The sequence below is a fragment of the Centroberyx affinis genome, unplaced genomic scaffold (assembly GCF_046629955.1).
Source record: "Centroberyx affinis isolate AG114_WGS23_722 - 3 ecotype Tasmania unplaced genomic scaffold, CSIRO-AGI_Caff_v1 ptg001293l_1, whole genome shotgun sequence".
Taxonomy (NCBI): Eukaryota; Metazoa; Chordata; class Actinopteri; order Beryciformes; family Berycidae; genus Centroberyx; species Centroberyx affinis.
Window position 1 is genome coordinate 402,130 of NW_027279799.1, and position 16,567 is coordinate 418,696.

The 16,567-nt window shown below is 41.9% G+C and overlaps 3 protein-coding genes across 3 annotated transcripts; 2 read left to right on the plus strand and 1 right to left on the minus strand.

Moving 5' to 3' along the window:
- Positions 1–863: 863 nt before the first annotated feature.
- ubxn11 (UBX domain protein 11) lies at positions 864–4,957 on the minus strand. The gene is made up of 14 exons (XM_071525432.1): positions 4,896–4,957; positions 4,748–4,788; positions 4,483–4,590; positions 4,106–4,206; positions 3,937–3,988; positions 3,720–3,799; positions 3,064–3,184; positions 2,701–2,918; positions 2,538–2,615; positions 2,259–2,388; positions 2,044–2,147; positions 1,779–1,852; positions 1,161–1,310; positions 864–1,020 (listed from the first exon to the last, which is right to left on the minus strand). The coding sequence occupies exons 1-14, from the start codon at positions 4,955–4,957 to the stop codon at positions 864–866; spliced, it is 1,476 nt and encodes a 491-aa protein (XP_071381533.1).
- A 1,305-nt stretch (positions 4,958–6,262) lies between these two features.
- Positions 6,263–12,488, plus strand: fez2a (fasciculation and elongation protein zeta 2a). Its single transcript, XM_071525467.1, has 9 exons — positions 6,263–6,588; positions 7,851–7,959; positions 8,144–8,260; positions 9,005–9,137; positions 9,235–9,500; positions 9,927–10,007; positions 10,289–10,364; positions 10,463–10,528; positions 11,527–12,488. The coding sequence occupies exons 1-9, from the start codon at positions 6,269–6,271 to the stop codon at positions 11,541–11,543; spliced, it is 1,185 nt and encodes a 394-aa protein (XP_071381568.1). The 5' UTR covers positions 6,263–6,268; the 3' UTR covers positions 11,544–12,488.
- A 1,054-nt stretch (positions 12,489–13,542) lies between these two features.
- clec3ba (C-type lectin domain family 3, member Ba) lies at positions 13,543–14,786 on the plus strand. Its single transcript, XM_071525452.1, has 3 exons — positions 13,543–13,764; positions 13,937–14,035; positions 14,380–14,786. Exons 1-3 carry the CDS (start codon positions 13,668–13,670, stop codon positions 14,778–14,780), a joined length of 597 nt encoding a protein of 198 aa, XP_071381553.1. The 5' UTR covers positions 13,543–13,667; the 3' UTR covers positions 14,781–14,786.
- The last annotated feature ends 1,781 nt before the right edge of the window (positions 14,787–16,567 follow it).

Below are 16,567 nucleotides of genomic sequence, written 5' to 3' on the forward strand. Positions count from 1 at the left end.
TGCAACCATAATGCTGATTCATTTAGACCAACCAGAAAGGGCTATTTGCAGCCGACTCTTTTCGATATGATCTCTCTCGGTGTATCAACCAGTAGAATAGTCAATACATTCCTCGACTCTGAATGTAACGGATACTTTTGGACTGTGTCACAGAGCCTGTTGACGCCTTTACACCGTTTTGTTCCTGGTAGCAACATGAAATTGTCAATTGATGTTTTTCCGTTGGAACTCATATTGTGTGATCTATATAGATTCAACAATGTCTAGATCAATAAGTTCATAGGATACTATACATTTCAAGTTGATAATGGCTTAACTGTTTGATAAACGTATTACACTCATGACTGAAAAACTTCTGCAGTATTGATATTTATTTTTTTGTTTGTGTTCACAAGTCAGTGTAAAAGCATTCTGGGTCCTAACTTGTTGCCGTAATAATGTTTTGCTCAACAGTTCTACTTCAACAAACTTGACATCCACAAGGTGCAGATATTTAACTTACATTAACACCATTAATCTTTCAAGGTTTATCTTTGGAAAGTTGGTCCCCGCATGCCTTAGCATCTCAAATGTTTTGCGAAAATGGAAAAGATGTTTATATTTTCATATTTTTGTCCTTGTTTGCATTTGCATATTTTAGAAATAAAGATTGTTTTCAACATTATTTCTCATTTCACTTTATTTCTGATTTCAGTTTTCAGCAGAAAGCTTGCTACAGTAGAGTTTATTTCTTTGTGAATCTTATGCCAAGATAATTCCAGGCATGGAGATGTCGATTTAAAAAAATCTTAAAAGTCATAACCTATTATAGGTTGAAGAGTAATTTTATTGTGACTGTAGTAGCCCTAAATGGGTTATTTTATTTACTTGGATGAATCAGTCAGTGAATTGCTTTGTTTTGGCCGCAGCAGCAGAGTAGCGTTGGGTGTGAGACCACATGACAGGAGGGTCTGGCAGTCATCGCTGTAGCAGCACTGTGGGTACACACTGATGATGTCATATCCAGAGACACCTTCCCCCCTGTAGAGCAAGAAATAGACAAAACCGTGACCCTGTGGCTTCTCTAGACCGGTCTGTAAGAAGAAACTGTGATTGGTACTAAAGATACTCGGGATGATGATGCCTTTGACCACGCAGGAGGCCGCTTCCTGCCGTCTCACCTGAGTTTGTCCAGATGCTGGCGGAGGTCACCTATTGTTTCCGAGAAGCGCATTTTCAGTATGTAACTGTGATTCCCATCTTCAGACTTCACCCTCAGTGTGGTGACATCACGGGCGGATGAGGGCCGATCAGAGTCACACATCTCCAGCCTGAGTGAGTGGAAGAGGCTGACAAGGTCACATCATCTATGGACGTCTATGAGATTCCAGTGCCAGTAAAATGCTCACTGTCTTTGTTAAGAAAAAGCTGACATGAGGCAATAACCGACGAATAATGTAACAACTTGTCAAAATGTAATAAAATGTCTCTCTAAATATCTAAACAATGTAATAAAATCTGATTAACCAGCAATCATTGCATTACAAGGATTTTAATTCCAAGTTCAATCTAAACATGTTATTTCATTATCTGTCAAGTTACATTAGATAACATTACATCAGGTCATTTAGCAGACACTTTTGTCCAAAGTGACTTACAATAAGTTCTTACCTTAACAGGGCTTATAACATGTTCAGCCCATTTAGAGATAAATTTTATGACATTTTGACAAGTTATAACATTATCCGACATTCATCACATTATCTGTTGCTACATGGTGGATTTTGAATGCTGCATACCTCTCTTTCATCGCCTGCAGTGCTGGTGTTTCTACGAGCGTCACTGAATTGCTGTTCTGGGCACCAGATGAACCCTAATGAAAGTATTTGGTTAGGTGATGAGCATACTGAAGTGTGTGTGTGTGTGTGTTTAGCATGAACAAGTACAGACAGACGAGATAGCTGACTAGTGATCATCTGGAAAACAGGAGTGTATAAACCAACATTAGGCCTATAGGCGAAACAGCTTAGAGTGAGGCAGATGTTCCCTGCTGAGCCATCTCACCTGCAGGGTGGCCCTCACCGAGTCTCTGATGTCAATCACTCGACCCGCCTTGACTACCACCTTTGGCAACCTGTTCAGGAACTGGTCCATGCTCAACTTCTTGCCTGTGAACAATTATAAAAGTTATGAGAATGAGCCTGGCGATTAGTTACTTTTAGAGTTTCTACCACATTGTCCATTTTGGGAACTAACAGAGTGATGTTTGCAGAACAGACCAGGTGTTTGAGAGGATGTAGCGTTTGATGATTTCCCCTTTTCTGTTGCCCCAGCAACCACCTGTCCTTTGCCAGGGAACTCAGCCCACGGTCGCCGGTCAATAAACTCCTCCTCTCGCCTGTCATGAACCTGCACAAAGATGAAATTTGTTCTCTGATTAATAAGATTCTACTCATTAACAAACAAACATCTTTGGAAAAATCCTATGTTAGTCAAAGTCACACACTTATGCATTTGTACACACACACAGAAAGACAGAGAGGGAGAGAGATACACACCTCAAAAGGCACACCATCTGGAAATCTTCCCTGAAGCTCTGAAGGAAAATACCCGTCCATCAGATCTTGCATGCACTGCTGAAAAGAACAAGACAAACAGGATGTGAACCAAAGATCCTAAACAGCTCAATTTCATTTTTCTGTCCAGTTTTAACCAGCTAACCTGAGTGCTGCGCTCCTGATAGAAGCGGAAAGGCCCGTCAAACATTACGATGCCATTACTGTAGAGCCTCAGCTGGATGGGCTCCTGTCTGGCTAACTGTGCCCCCCTGGCTGTCGCCTGCACAAAGGACTCTCCCTCTCCTGCTAGGATGTTCAGCTCCCTGATGTTCTGCAGCACCAGGTCAAAGTTCATGCAGAAGTTCCTGACAACAGAGGAGCCTGCAAAAGATAAGTACTCACTTGTCCTATGGTGAAGATTCAGAGGAATCCATCCTAGCATTAGTCAGTGCAGCTATAGCTCTACTAGTTGAATGTTTTTAGGAAAACGTACGGCTTGTGAAGAAGATAATAGTCGTTCTTCTACCTGGCTGCCACACGCCTCTCTCTGAACTCTGGGGCTGCAGACGCTCAGCTTCCTCTCCCTCCGGTCGGCACCTCGTCTCTCCATCTCCTACCCAGATCATGCCATAGTCGCTCAGAAAACGCTGCCAGGGAGAGCAGCACACTTAAAAAAAACTGGTCTCAAGTCAAGTCCCAAGTCTAAATGTAGAACACCAAGTCAAGTCAGAAGTCAAGTATCAATTTAATATCTGAAAGAAAACAAAATATCTAGGACTTTTCAATGCAATATTGTTTTAATCGTATAAAAATTTGGTAAGTGCATCATGAGTTTGATTTCTATAATCAGTTTCAACTTAAATTCAATCATTCCATACAAATTCAGAAAACAGAATTTAAATTCAGTCGTCTGGTGGAACAAATCTCATCACTTTCAATCTAAGTCATTTACACAAACACAAGATCTTTTGTCAGGACTCATCGAAGTTCAAGTCAAAGTCAAGTCCCAAGTCACCAGAACCCAAGTCAAGTCAAGTATTAAGTATTCTCTTCATGCATCAAGTCAAGCCTCAAGCAGTTAAAATTGTGACTCAGTCTGACTTGAGTCCAAGTCATGTGACTAGAATCCCCACCTAACCACAATGAAAACAAATGGATGAATCTTTAATAGTATTAACTTACCTCCATTTCATGCACTTGGGTCTGCAGCTGGTGGCACGTCCCAACAAGATCATCTCTGTCGCTCAGATCACCTGCGCTCTCTAAATTCACACATGGGAAGGATTGAGCCAAAACCAAATCCTTTTATCAAGCACTTCTGAGATGAAGGGTAACTGTGTTAAAGTGTATTTCAGTGTATAAGGCAGAAACCAGCTGTGAGCATGCTGTAAAAAATTACCTGATTTTTTAAGAAGCTTCAGTCTCTCCTCCAAGACAGAAATCTTTTTATCCTTCAAGTAAATGAAGAAAATAACTTGGGAGTTGGACATACTGTATGTTTCAAAGAGGTGCATACTGTACATCCATTTGGGACATTTTGGTTTTGATAGCAGGAAGTGATTTTTCACCTTGCGTTCAATCTCCTGTGCTTGACTCTTCACTTTTGTCTCCAGCTGGGTCAGGCGCTGCATCATGGAAGACATTAGCTCAAAGTCGCTTGGTGGAGCACCTTAACAGCACACACACACACACACACACACACACACACACATAAGCAAGCACACGTTACCATTGTGTTATTGCTTTGCTAGTAGTCTCTTTACAAAGTCTTAACCCCAACCCATCATATTATTAAAACAATGTTATTTTAATGTAGTAAAGAAAAAAAACATTTCTGATATGAACACAATGATTAAGACCTACAGAATGAAAAAGGTTAAATTTCACCTCCAGGTCTATCTAAGAAGATGAATTGTGCTTTCAAATAGCTTTGTAATAAGTATACCTTTCTTTAGTGGGGCTTTTGACTTTGAAGTGGAGACAGCATCAACATGAGACACCGGGGGAGGATTTACATCAGAGGGATCATCCTCAAGCTGTGTGGCCTCATAGTCTGAAAATACCACAAATATATGAAAATAGCAGTCACAAGACAACTGCAGTGTTTAGTGTCAGGGGGAAGCAGCTGGAGAATCAAAATCAGCTGGTGAAAGTAGTAGTGGTAGTGTGATGGCTGCTGCAGTGTTATATTGTGTTTAGTATAGGAATACCTGTGAGGAGATTCCCCCTGTATGGCACTCTTCCTCTGCCCCTGTTGGTCAAAGACATGCTTGTGTTCCCTATGCAGATCCACCCACTTGCACATTGAAGTTGTAATTTCGCATTGTGTCATCCGGACTCTCTCAGTGAATAGCCTACCATTGCTGATTCTGGAGTGGAGTGCGTCTAGTTTTCTTCAGCATCGACAGAGGTGAGCTCATTTCACCACGAGACAAGCCTTACCAAATAAGAAATATCCGCCAAAAAATATTTAAGACCAAGCTCAAATTCTGCAAATTTAAGATTGGATACAGGTCTGTCTAAATTCGTGATTCTCGTGCTCTCCTTCTTTCCATGCACAGATAATGTTTGTTTGGAGTCTGTTGCCATTGGAAACATGGAGAGTGTGCGACACAGTGGAATGAGACGATGTCAAGGAAGTTCTTGTCTCCTCCACAGGGGGTCGCTGTTTCTCTTTAGACACAAAGAGAGAGAGAGAGAGAGAGAGAGAGAGAGAGAGAGAGAGAGAGAGAGAGAAAGAGAGAGAGAGAGAGCGAGAGAGAGAGAGAGAGAGAGAGAGAGAGAGTATTTGTGTTTCCCTAAAATATTATTCTAAATTAGGCAGGTCAAACAGATGTAATCACAGTGGCTCAACACACGAAACGCCACACAAAACTGGCAGTTCAGCCCGTTCAACATATCATGTAACAACTTTTTGCCCACAATTAACCCCGTACTACGGAGCCCCTAAAGTCCCGAAAGGTGATATTTTTTATCTTGTGCGCACAAGTTATTACCTTGTGCGCACAAGATATTTATCTTGTGGGAACAAGTTAATTATCTTGTGCGCACAAGATATACGGAGCCCCCAAAGTCCCAAAAGGTGATATTTTTTTTATCTTGTGCGCACAAGTTATTATCTTGTGCGCACAAGATAATTTTATCTTGTGGGAACAAGTTAATTATCTTGTGCGCACAAGATAATAACTTGTGCGCACAAGATAAAAAAATATCACCTTTCGGGACTTTAGGGGCTCCGTACCGTACCAATATAACGACACCAACTAAATTGTTCTATGATCCTATCTAATACTAATAAACCATAATCGTTATGACGCTCTGGGCCTGTATGCCTATGTAAACTTGGCCTGTGTGTTATTGATATTTGGTAATTCAGACTTCAGTAGGAAGACCAAAGGATGTGAGGGGGTTAGAAATAGTTTTGGGATAGGCCTAAATAATTCAACTTCAGTATTCAATTCAGAGAGGGTGATGCCAAAAGTTACGACTTTTTTTTATTGGTCGATTGGTAGTTGTGACATTTAGACTGAAATTTAAATGTAGGCTAATTGATTACGGCACTGGTTACTGTGAAGTAACGGGAGTAGTGCAGACAATGCAGACGGGCCAGCAGCAGCACGCAGCGGGTCAGCTGAGTGGGAAGTGACCGACAGAGAGGATGCTGCGGCCTGCCATGCATCATTTATTTATCCGGGGCGGATCGGACAGGACAGGATAGGCTGCTCCGGGATATGGCGGCGCCGCTCGCACATTTCGACGACCAGTGGCCGGATGTGAGCGACCTGACCATGGTTTCAGACCGGGGGATCCCCCAAAAAGGCCTGGTGACCCAGAGAGCCGAGCGGGGAGCGGAGGTCCTGGAGGATGATCTGTCCGAGCTGCACAACGGCAGCTTTTCCGCGGGGGAAACGGGCGGTTTCAGGTCAATGGAGGACCTGGTGAACGATTTCGACGAGAAGTTGTCCGTGTGCTTCCGAAATTACACCGGCGAAACGGACAGCATCGCTCCTGTGAGTCTTATCGCCGAGGACTCGCTGCTGGAGAAGGACGAGTGAGTGTTTTTGTTCAGTGTTCAGTGTTAGCCTGTCTGCTCGGTACACGGTGACGGGACCGGGCGGCATTTGCCACAATGTGGTCATGTATCAGATAGCAGCGTCGGCGGCAACATACAGTATATGCTTATTCTGCAAACTGCAGCATGCAGATGCTATTGACGGCTTTTAGTGACAGGTCGCATTTAGGGACCATTCCTGAAAGATGGTACTAGGCCTCTCTATGTGGCATTTATCATGACAGTGCCTACTTAATATCTGCAAGGCAGCTTAATGCAGTTACATGGCTGTGCGGAGTGCTGCTCATCTTCCCCAGTAGATCTGGATTATGCTCAGGAAGAGGCTCGATGGGACTATAAAGGTTCAGGACAGGCTGGATTATTATTTAAGATGTGATGGTCATTGTGAGGCTCCCTAACCTACTGTCACCAGCACTAGAGAGCCTGACAGCTAAATTACATAGGTAACTGACCCCCCCCAGACACACACACACACACACACACACACACAATCAAAAGCATTTACTCCAGCTGATATTAATTTTTCTAGGGTATAAACTGAGCCATCTCTTGTCATGTATCTGATAATAATTATATTACATTACAATTTCACCTTGTTCCCTTTAAAGATGCAACCCAGATTTATTTTACTCTAATGTAATAACAAATGTAGACAAAGTTGTTACAGTTTCAAAAGGCATTAAAATGGCAGTCTTTTTCATCAACACCTTAGACTATGGGGTTCAGAGTGAAGAAAAGTCTCCAACTCAGTAAATCACTATGTAAACAAAGCCATTAGTTGGGTGACAGTGTTTCCACAGGAGGCGCTATACTGCAACTATCCAGCGGGCTTTAGTGATATCCTCAAATCTCCTCTAAAATAGGTTAGTGCAGCAGTGGCTTTATCCACAGCGCTGGGGATTATGGGAGTGTGTCATGCTTTTCACCTACTGATCAAAATGGTTTAATCTGATTGGGATATTTCTGTGGATATGACTTTAAAAAATATTTCTGTGGTTTTCTTCTCATAGTCAGTCACCACCAGTGTCTTGGGTACATACATAAGGCTAGAAAGTATAGTTTTTTAAGACAGAGGATATAGTTTGTTATGATGATAGTTCAGCAAAATTTTGCACTCTGCACTGAAATGTTGTTTTTACTAGAGACCCACACCACATTTATTAAAAGCAGGACAATTATTTAGATTCAGGTATCAGAAGTTGGAAAAGACCTGATTTGTGTCCTTCCATTTTCCCCCACAGAATCTGGAACGCCTTAACGGACAACTATGGAAACGTGATGCCGGTGGACTGGAAACAGTCTCGAACACGCTCCCTCCACATCCCCATGTTCAACCTGGAAGAGAAACCAGTGCGTTAGACTCCACCCCTCCCTTCTCTGCCCCATATATTTTTTTCATTTACCCCCCTTTCCGACCCCTCATCTCTCTCCCTCCCCCGCCTTTTCCGTTTATCCCACAAATCTCAAATATTCATTGTGCCAGGGTTTAGGGTTTTGATTAAATTCCCTCCCCTCCCCCTCCCCTCGTTGGCAGAGAGCGAGTGATGTAACGACAGAGCTGTCGGACGACGAGGAGTTGAGGGAGCAGCTGGATATGCACTCCATCATTGTCTCCTGCCTCAGCGAGGAGCCACTTTTCACAGCGGAGCAGGTAAGCTGGACCGGCGTCAACCTGCGTCTTTAGTATGCAATCACAGTGTGAGTGTCAAGGCTGCGGAGACTGAGGAGCAGAGCTGGGCTGAAACCCATCTGTGTTTCAGACAGATTTATTGACTGGGCTGATGTTCACTGGGTTTGGTTTGAGTGTTACTATCTGTGTGTGTGTGTGTGTGTGTGTGTGTTTATCTGGGTTGGGGCCATTCATGAATTGAATTGAGAATGCTTGGTAAATTCCAATTCTGGAATTGGAATTGGAATGTCACCCAGCTCTAAGGAAACAGAATTAGAATTGAATTGGAATGACAGGAAACAGAATTGAATTCCATGAAATTCCACTTCTAAGAGAGTTTGTCTTGACTTGCTAAACATTATGAATCAAACATCATGAATCAAATAAAAAACAGTTAAATACATTCAATCATACTGTATGGGTTACGATTACATGCATCAAATATCACCTGAAAGGAACCTTTAACATTTTATGATATTCCGTATTGATAATATGTAACACTATGTGTAATCTCAGATATGAGGTAAGAAAAAACAAAAAAACACATGGAATTTCACAGAATTTCACTGAACTAAATTCAACTTTCTGAAATTCCAATTCAATTCCAGTTCTGTTTCCTGAAGGTTTTTTCAAATTCCAATTCCAGTTCCTCAGTTGAATTTTAACTGCTGAGTTCATTCATGAATTGACCCTCAACCCTGGTTTCTTTGCTGTGTGCTGCTGCAGGTCATCGAGGAGATAGAGGAGATGATGCAGGACTCTCCTGACATGGAGGCACAGCAGAACCCGTCTCAGTCGGACCTCTCCATGCTCTCACTGGACATCCAACGCTCCAGCACCAGCCACAGCTACGAGGACAGTGAGTGTCCAATGAACAGGGCCGATTGTCTGTGTGTATTAAATTAGATTGTCTGTATTAAATATTATGTGTGTGTGTGTGTGTGTTTTCCATCCAGGGGTGAGGACCATGAGCGTGGCAGAGCTGAACGAGCGGCTGGAGGAGACGGAGACGGCGATTCGGAGGTTCTCCGAGGAGCTGATCCAGCAGCTGGCTCTCAGGGACGAGCTGGACTTCGAGAAGGAGGTGAAGAACAGCTTCATCTCGGTGCTCATCGACGTGCAAAACCGGCAGAAGGAGCAGCGGGAGTTGCTGAAGAAGAAGAAGAAGCTGAAGAGCGGAGCCGGGAGCTCGCAGAGCCGCGTGGAGAAGACGCTTGGATCAGTCAGTACTTTTTTGGCTTTTTAAGGAATCATTAACCAGCCTAGTTATCCTCTTGATGTAGTTATCCTCCTTCTTGATCTCTTTTCATGTCACTGTTTGTTTACTATAATAGATTATTGAGTCTTTATAATGGTGATATTGTTGTAGTTGTTTCATGCTATATATTCAACATGTTTTATTCTGTATATAGCTACATTTCCCATTATTTTCTACTATATTCAACTTGTTTTATTCTATATTTCTTCTTCTCCATTTTCGAATCCTATAATCTTTCTCATACACTGTTCACTGCATTTCTTGCAAAACTGACCCATCAATTTATTTAGATGTTTTAATTTCTAAAATATATTCCTGCATGTTTCCTCATCTTTCATCTTTGTTCACCTCTCCTCTCCTGTTTCTCTGCTTTACCTCCTGTCTGTTCAGCGCTTCAGCATTGAGGGACTCTCCACTGTCATTCAAAATGGCTTCCGGCAAACTTTTGGGAGTGGGTGCAGTGAAAGACAGGTTACTTTCTATTTCTCTCTCTCCTTCCATTTCCTTTACTGAAAAACGTTTGCTTTCACTCTGATGGGAACGTCTCCCTATACTTGTAACAGAAACACACCACTTAAGAGTCTTATTCTCAACTTTACCTTTCTTTTCAAAATAGATACCTAACCGGATCTGCCAATAAGAGATACAAGAAGTCAAATCACATTCATTGTTTTTCTCCATCATGCAGCAGATATTCTCTCCTTTGAATTTCTATCTCTCATTTCTTGTAATTTTTTCCTGATGTCTTACAGTATTTGACCACGGTCATCCCTTATGAGAAAAAAGGACATCCTCCTTCGATTGAAGACCTCCAGATCCTGACCAAGAGTGAGTTTCATCATCTGTATTTATTGACTGTTTGAAACGTAGATGCTGAATCAATACCACAGAGCGATCCATTCATTCCTCTGTCTCCTGCCTTGCAGTTCTACAAGCGATGAGGGACGACAGCGACAAGGTGCCCAGTCTCTTAACAGACTACATTCTCAAAGGTGAACCATCCTCTATTGTAGAATTAGGCGGTTTGATATGTTGAAAGTATCTCTAGACTGTAATACGTGCTTCATAGAAACCACAGGATCAATAACCAATCAATTGTTCCATTTCACCAGTGATTGGGGCCGTAGCCGATGACCTGAACTTAATGCTTCCAGTTAATAGCCAAGAACATTTGCACTGTATCTTCTGTCTGCCCTTTCTTTCACATGCTGTCATTTTCATTCTTTTATGCTTTCTTTCTCTGCTTTCCATTTTTTTTATCCTGCCTGATTTATTGCTGCTAGCTCTGGTGTGAGAGCAGCGGATGGAGAGGTTTGTGACAAATTCACACGTGATGTTGCGCTGTGTGGTGTTGTCGCTCGCTCCGGGAGAGCGCCCCCTGTTGACCGCTGAACTGTGGTGCTCATCTCACCCTGACCCCGTCCTTCTCACCTCCTCTCCTCTCCCACTGTGGCACAGCGGCTGGTTGCAGCATGATAGATCCTCCTTTGTGTCTAGACGAACCCTCACTGACGATGACTCACTGACACACTCACATCCTGGTACACTCCGTTTACAGAGTGACACTTAGCCTTTTCTATCATTATTAGGATGAATAGCAGTTAGCCAGTAATGCCAGACTGCATTGTGCTGTTCTCATGCTCAGTGTCCTACAGTTTCCCCAAATGGCCTCTCCAGCTCCCCTTAATGTAATTTAACAAGCACTCCTCCTTCACAAGCCTTGCCAAGTGTTTCTCCTTCAAATCACCCAACCTGCTTCTGTAATTGTTCATATATGGTTCAGTGTGTTTTCATTTTTATATACTCAGTAGTCTAGAAATGATGGATATAATTTGATCAAATTTAGATATCTGCCAGATGTTGTTTTCTTTTGTGTTCCCTCTTCTTCGCAGTCTCCTAATTTTTACTGACATTACCTCATGCTGAAGCCTGATCCCTGGTCAGTTGTAGTTATGAGTTCTTCTAATATTCGTCTGTGGTTTTATTGCAGTGCTTTGCCCAACGTAGACCAGAGGGATGGTGCCTAATGCTCTGGAGAGGCTTCAGATAGTGGGGGCTGTTTACCATGGCAACAACCAAGATGAAGAGGACTCACTGTATTTTTTTTGCAGACATAAGCACACTTAATTTATTCCTGCATGTTTTTACCTCAAGATGCGCCTTTTTTGTGTTCTGTGCTTCATTTAGTTGTATTTATTTTGTGTTGAGCATGGTGATTTTGCAATCCTAGTGTATTCCTGTGCATTTTAACTGTTTATCTATTGTTTCAGTGTTTTTAATTTTCTTGCACTGTGAAACACAGTATCCTGAAATGATAGATTGTAAGAAATATACTCAGATATACAAATATAGGCGCTACAGTATTTGGAAATTGTGAGCCTTGCTAACTAGTTAGAAGAGCAACAAACCAACCAAGGAGGCTGAAATAAATTATGAACATTGTGCATTTAGTCACAAGACATGAGCTCAGCAGCTGCTATAATAGAGTTGAAAAGCAGCTTTTGAAGCATTGTGTCTCTATCTAACACTAAAGACTATATAATTCAACACAACCTCCCATGTAGCTGTAGACGAAGTGTACTGTGTGCTTTCCTGTTTTATGGTCATCTTAGCAGTACACCACACAACAACATTATTATTCCATGGAAGAGAAAGTGTTTACGGCCGAGGTGATGTAGTCCGGAGACAGTTTAGCACTGATACTAACAAACTAACTAACTATGCATTTGAGTGAATATTGAAATGAAATATGACCCATGCACTGTCTGCTTCTGAGACACAGACTGGACTCTGAATCAGAGACTCTAGTGTAGACCTGCCTGCTGTGCACAGGGCAACGAACACAACCAATGGGCATTATTAGAATATATTTCTATATACAAGTCAAGCTGCCTTTGCCTTTGCCTGAACTTTTGTACATTGTAAATTGACTTATTTTCAATGAATGTTATATTACTGATCTATGTATCTGCTTCATTATTAATTTATTTTGTAAATATTTTATTTCAAATATATTGATAAAATTACATAAAAAAAAAAATCATCTTTGTCATTGAGCTGTTTTTCCATGAGAATAATATGATAAAATGTGTATAGTTGTTTCATCCAGTATTTATATAAATGATTTGCAAGCAATAGGTGGCAGTCGAGCTGTTTTGACTATCTGACTTGCTCATGTTTGGAAATTAGCGTTTTCAATGCGTCACTTTAGTTTCTGTGTGGTTTGGCTGTGAAATATGTTTATTCAATAAGGCAAGATGACACTAAAGAGTCAAAGTGAGGTAGGCAGAGGTCACTGAAACATCTCTCTAGTCAAGACTCCTCCCACAGGAAAGATGAAACAAAAACAAACCCTACGTTCACAACCCTGTTGAGTCATTATGTAAGACTCTGCCACGTGTCAACTGTGCCTCCTCCAGCTTACTGAGGAGAACCAGATGCAGACTCTGGGAGAAATAACAAAACATCCAACCTCTGGCCTGTTTACAGCCGTCACCAACAACAACAACAGGCTCTGAAGACCGGCCAGGAACACAGGAGAGGTTCAGTTCACGTTCAAGCAGCAGACAACTATGAGCTTAAGTGGGTAATCATTTGCCAACTGTCTGTAGTAATTCTCTCCTAAGTGGCACCAACAGTTGCACATACATGATAATGGTTTGAATTAGTCAAATGCAGTTCATGTGGGCTATAAGAGGGAATCTGAGTAATGTCATACTTTAGGGAAGACACAAAACATTCCTGCCTTTGAGATAAAAACAAATGCAGCATATAGACACATAGACATATAGTGCCTCTCCTGAGATTCATTGGTAACCTAAAAACATATGGAGCCCAAGTCATGCTTGTCTGAACAGTGTTAAACACCGCACAACCCTGTTCACCATCCATCTCTCATCAGCATTTCAAAAGGAACAAACAGCTGTTAAACATCTGTAAAACATTTGTTCTCTCTGAGATAAGATTTCCTCATTCAGCTCTGCGCCGCCACTCCAGCCGTGTAAAACACAGCCGTCTGAGTCTGGCCAACCCACAGAGCTACAAAGGGCTTTGGTGGCGCACCATCGCTATACCAAAACACTGTTTATACTGTGGATTTACTACCAGCAGTAAAGCGGTTCTCTGAGCATTATGGATACTAGAGGGGTCAGCTTGATGTTTTGCCTTCTCCTGCTGGCACACTGCACACTCCAGCAGAGCGTCTCCAAGAAAAGAAATGGCAAGAAAGGTAAGAGGCATGTTTACTTGACACTGGAGAAGAAAACTGTCATCACTTGTTCAATCTCTGAATACCTTCTACAGAATAACACTACTGAGGTGCCATCAAAGTTAATCAATAACAGACTGAATGTGACGTGGCTCTGAAAATATGGTGGGGTTTTTTCTTTTTACTTTAACAGACGCTGCAAACAATGCTGCAATTGAGGAGCTGAAGAAACAGATCAATGACATTGTGCTAGAGCTGAATTTGCTGAAAGAGCAGCAAGCCTTACAAACAGGTACCTGCAAAGATGGTGGCACAAGTACAACGCATTAGTTCAGTTTAAATGTATGTGTTGCACAGCTGAGACTCAAAACTGCATCACAACAGAAGAAACTGTCAAAAACCTTTACCTTTGTGTTTATAGTCTCACATCTGATCACTATTACTCCAATGTATTTTTCACTACACTCCAAACAGTATGCTGCGTGGGATGGGGAAGGTCAGGATGGGGCGGGGGACTTCACCTCACCTCATGGCTGTGATTCATTAGTCAGGGATAACAGCATGGAAGTGGTGGAACATCAGTTAGTGATGGAGAGCATAAAGGACAGCACTGACTTCTCTCCTCCCTCCTTTCAGTTTGCCTGAGAGGCACCAAGATCCTGGGCAAGTGTTTCCTGGCCGACCCGGTGAAGAAGACCTACCACGCGGCCAGTGACGACTGCATCGCCAAGGGGGGCAGCCTGAGCACCCCTCTGACCGGGGACGAGAACGACCAGCTCTACAGCTACGTGCGGCAGAGCGTCGGCCCCGAGGAGCACATCTGGCTGGGCATCAACGACATGGTGACCGACGGCCAGTGGGTTGACCAGTCCGGGTCCGCCGTGCGCTTCAAGAACTGGGAGACGGAGATCACCCTGCAGCCGGACGGGGGGCGGGGCCAGAACTGTGCCATCCTCTCCACCACAGCCAATGGGAAGTGGTTTGATGAGAGCTGCCGCGCGGAAAAGGCCTCCGTCTGCGAGTTCAACATCGTCTAAGGGCCACAGCTGTCTTGCTCTCCTTCTAAATCTCTGACATTTACACCATTCTGTGCAGATTAATATTCATATGGACAGTGGATGCTGCTTGCAGAGCATTTGAATGCTATCAGGTATATGTGCAAGGCCTTGGGGAATTATGTGCTGCATTTTTCTTAGCCTTTAGCTCACTGTTTCTTGTCCAAGCCATTCAGGTGTCAAAAATAGAATGAATCGTGTGACTGCATAAGCTAAAACCATTGGTAGGTAATATTTTACATACAAACCGGCATATTCTGATAAAGTGTTTCAGTAGGTTTATGTCTTCAAATACCTCTGCTATCAGCAGTGTTCCAGCCTACTATTCAATTTAGAGGAAAACACTACTGGATGGCTTGTCTTTAGTATATGTATATTTTTATTTTCTAACAATGTTCCAAACCTCTGCTGATCAGTTCAATAAAAACTTTTTTTTTTTTTTTTTACTAAGTATAGCAATCATCATATGTTTGCTTTTTCAATGGCATTCTCTTTGTGTCTCTCTGTTTCTAGGACTGAAAGTATCAAGTTATGCTGCTTGTATTATATTATATACTATTAATAGAGATGTGTGTCCTCAGTTAACTCTATCACTTCATCTTCTTGTTAAAAAAAACCTTTGTCTTTACATGACTATTTTGTTCATCAAAGGGAAAAATGTTTGGCTATCAAAAACATACTCATTAGCTTAATACACAAAGAAATGGATGTAAGCTGTTCAGCTGTGTTCAGTGAAGATAATGATCAATAAAAAAACAACCTTTTGCTTTCAAATTCTGGGTTGCTTTCCTTTTCCCAGTTACTTTCCAGAGCCAGTGGGATTAACACTTCATCAGCAGCCAATGTGTCTCTCCAAAACAAGACCTAAAAACACTGGATCAAGTGTGTCATATAATTTTTATCTGATCTGGCCTGTAAAATAGTTCTGGTTGTCTCCTCTGAGGGTGGACGTTCATTTTAAGCTATTTTATATGAGTGATGTGTTTCCAGAACTTTATATTCAAAGAAATGGTAATCATTAAGGCCAAGAGAAAGGCCAGGACCTGCAAGACTAAGACCATGACAGTTTTTTTGGTTTTGTTTTATTACATTCTGTTTTGTATTTTATGCAGGTTTCATGTCAGTTAGGTCAGCCGAACTATTACTGTAGACGGTGGAACTTATTGGATATAGTGTTTTGGTTTAGCATAAGCTCAAAAAGTGAAATTTATTATAGTAAAAGCTAAAAGAGACAAGAGACATACATATAATTTATCAAGGTAAAAAAATATGATGCATATAGACTCATTAGCATAAAATATTTAATCTAACATTCACAAATGCAATATAGATTTGTCATTAAGTCCTAAGTGGGGCAAGGTTTGTAGGGTGTTGACATCTCATTTTCCTTTACTTTACTTTTTCTTTTGAATTTAATGTTGAGCCTCCTGTAATGGTCCTAATTCGACAAAACATCTGTGCTGGGAAACCCAATAAATAAAAAATATAAACCCAATAACCATAATCTGCTCTCACCCATGCTTTTTTTCCAACATCTAAAACTGGTTTCTACATTTGCACTCGCCCTAGTTCAGTAGCCCAAGGGATAGTTGCATCAGACCCTGAGCATTGGTAAATGAACAAATCTGCTCTCTCACCATGTCTTCTGCCCACTGCCTCCACTGACTACTGATTTCTGCAAAGGTGTGTTTGAGAGTGAATGCCCTGATCTCTGTGCCTTTAACACTGTCTCTCTGTTGAGCCTTTATGGAACATATTGTGTCTGTCTG

Bases quoted from the DNA above. Each gene is read 5' to 3' on its own strand.
- ubxn11 (XM_071525432.1), bottom strand. From the start codon at position 4,957: ATGAGCTCACCTCTGTCGATGCTGAAGAAAACTAGACGCACTCCACTC. The intron at 3,800-3,936 runs GTAATTTTTTAC...GTGTGAATTTAG, and splicing joins GAAGCTTCTTAAAAAATCAG to AGAGCGCAGGTGATCTGAGC. The intron at 3,185-3,719 runs GTAAGTTAATAC...TCTCCCTGGCAG, and splicing joins CCCAAGTGCATGAAATGGAG to CGTTTTCTGAGCGACTATGG.
- fez2a (XM_071525467.1), top strand. From the start codon at position 6,269: ATGGCGGCGCCGCTCGCACATTTCGACGACCAGTGGCCGGATGTGAGC. The intron at 6,589-7,850 runs GTGAGTGTTTTT...TTTCCCCCACAG, and splicing joins TCGCTGCTGGAGAAGGACGA to AATCTGGAACGCCTTAACGG. The intron at 10,365-10,462 runs GTGAGTTTCATC...CCTGCCTTGCAG, and splicing joins CCTCCAGATCCTGACCAAGA to TTCTACAAGCGATGAGGGAC.
- clec3ba (XM_071525452.1), top strand. From the start codon at position 13,668: ATGGATACTAGAGGGGTCAGCTTGATGTTTTGCCTTCTCCTGCTGGCA. The intron at 13,765-13,936 runs GTAAGAGGCATG...TTACTTTAACAG, and splicing joins GAAAAGAAATGGCAAGAAAG to ACGCTGCAAACAATGCTGCA. The intron at 14,036-14,379 runs GTACCTGCAAAG...CCCTCCTTTCAG, and splicing joins GCAGCAAGCCTTACAAACAG to TTTGCCTGAGAGGCACCAAG.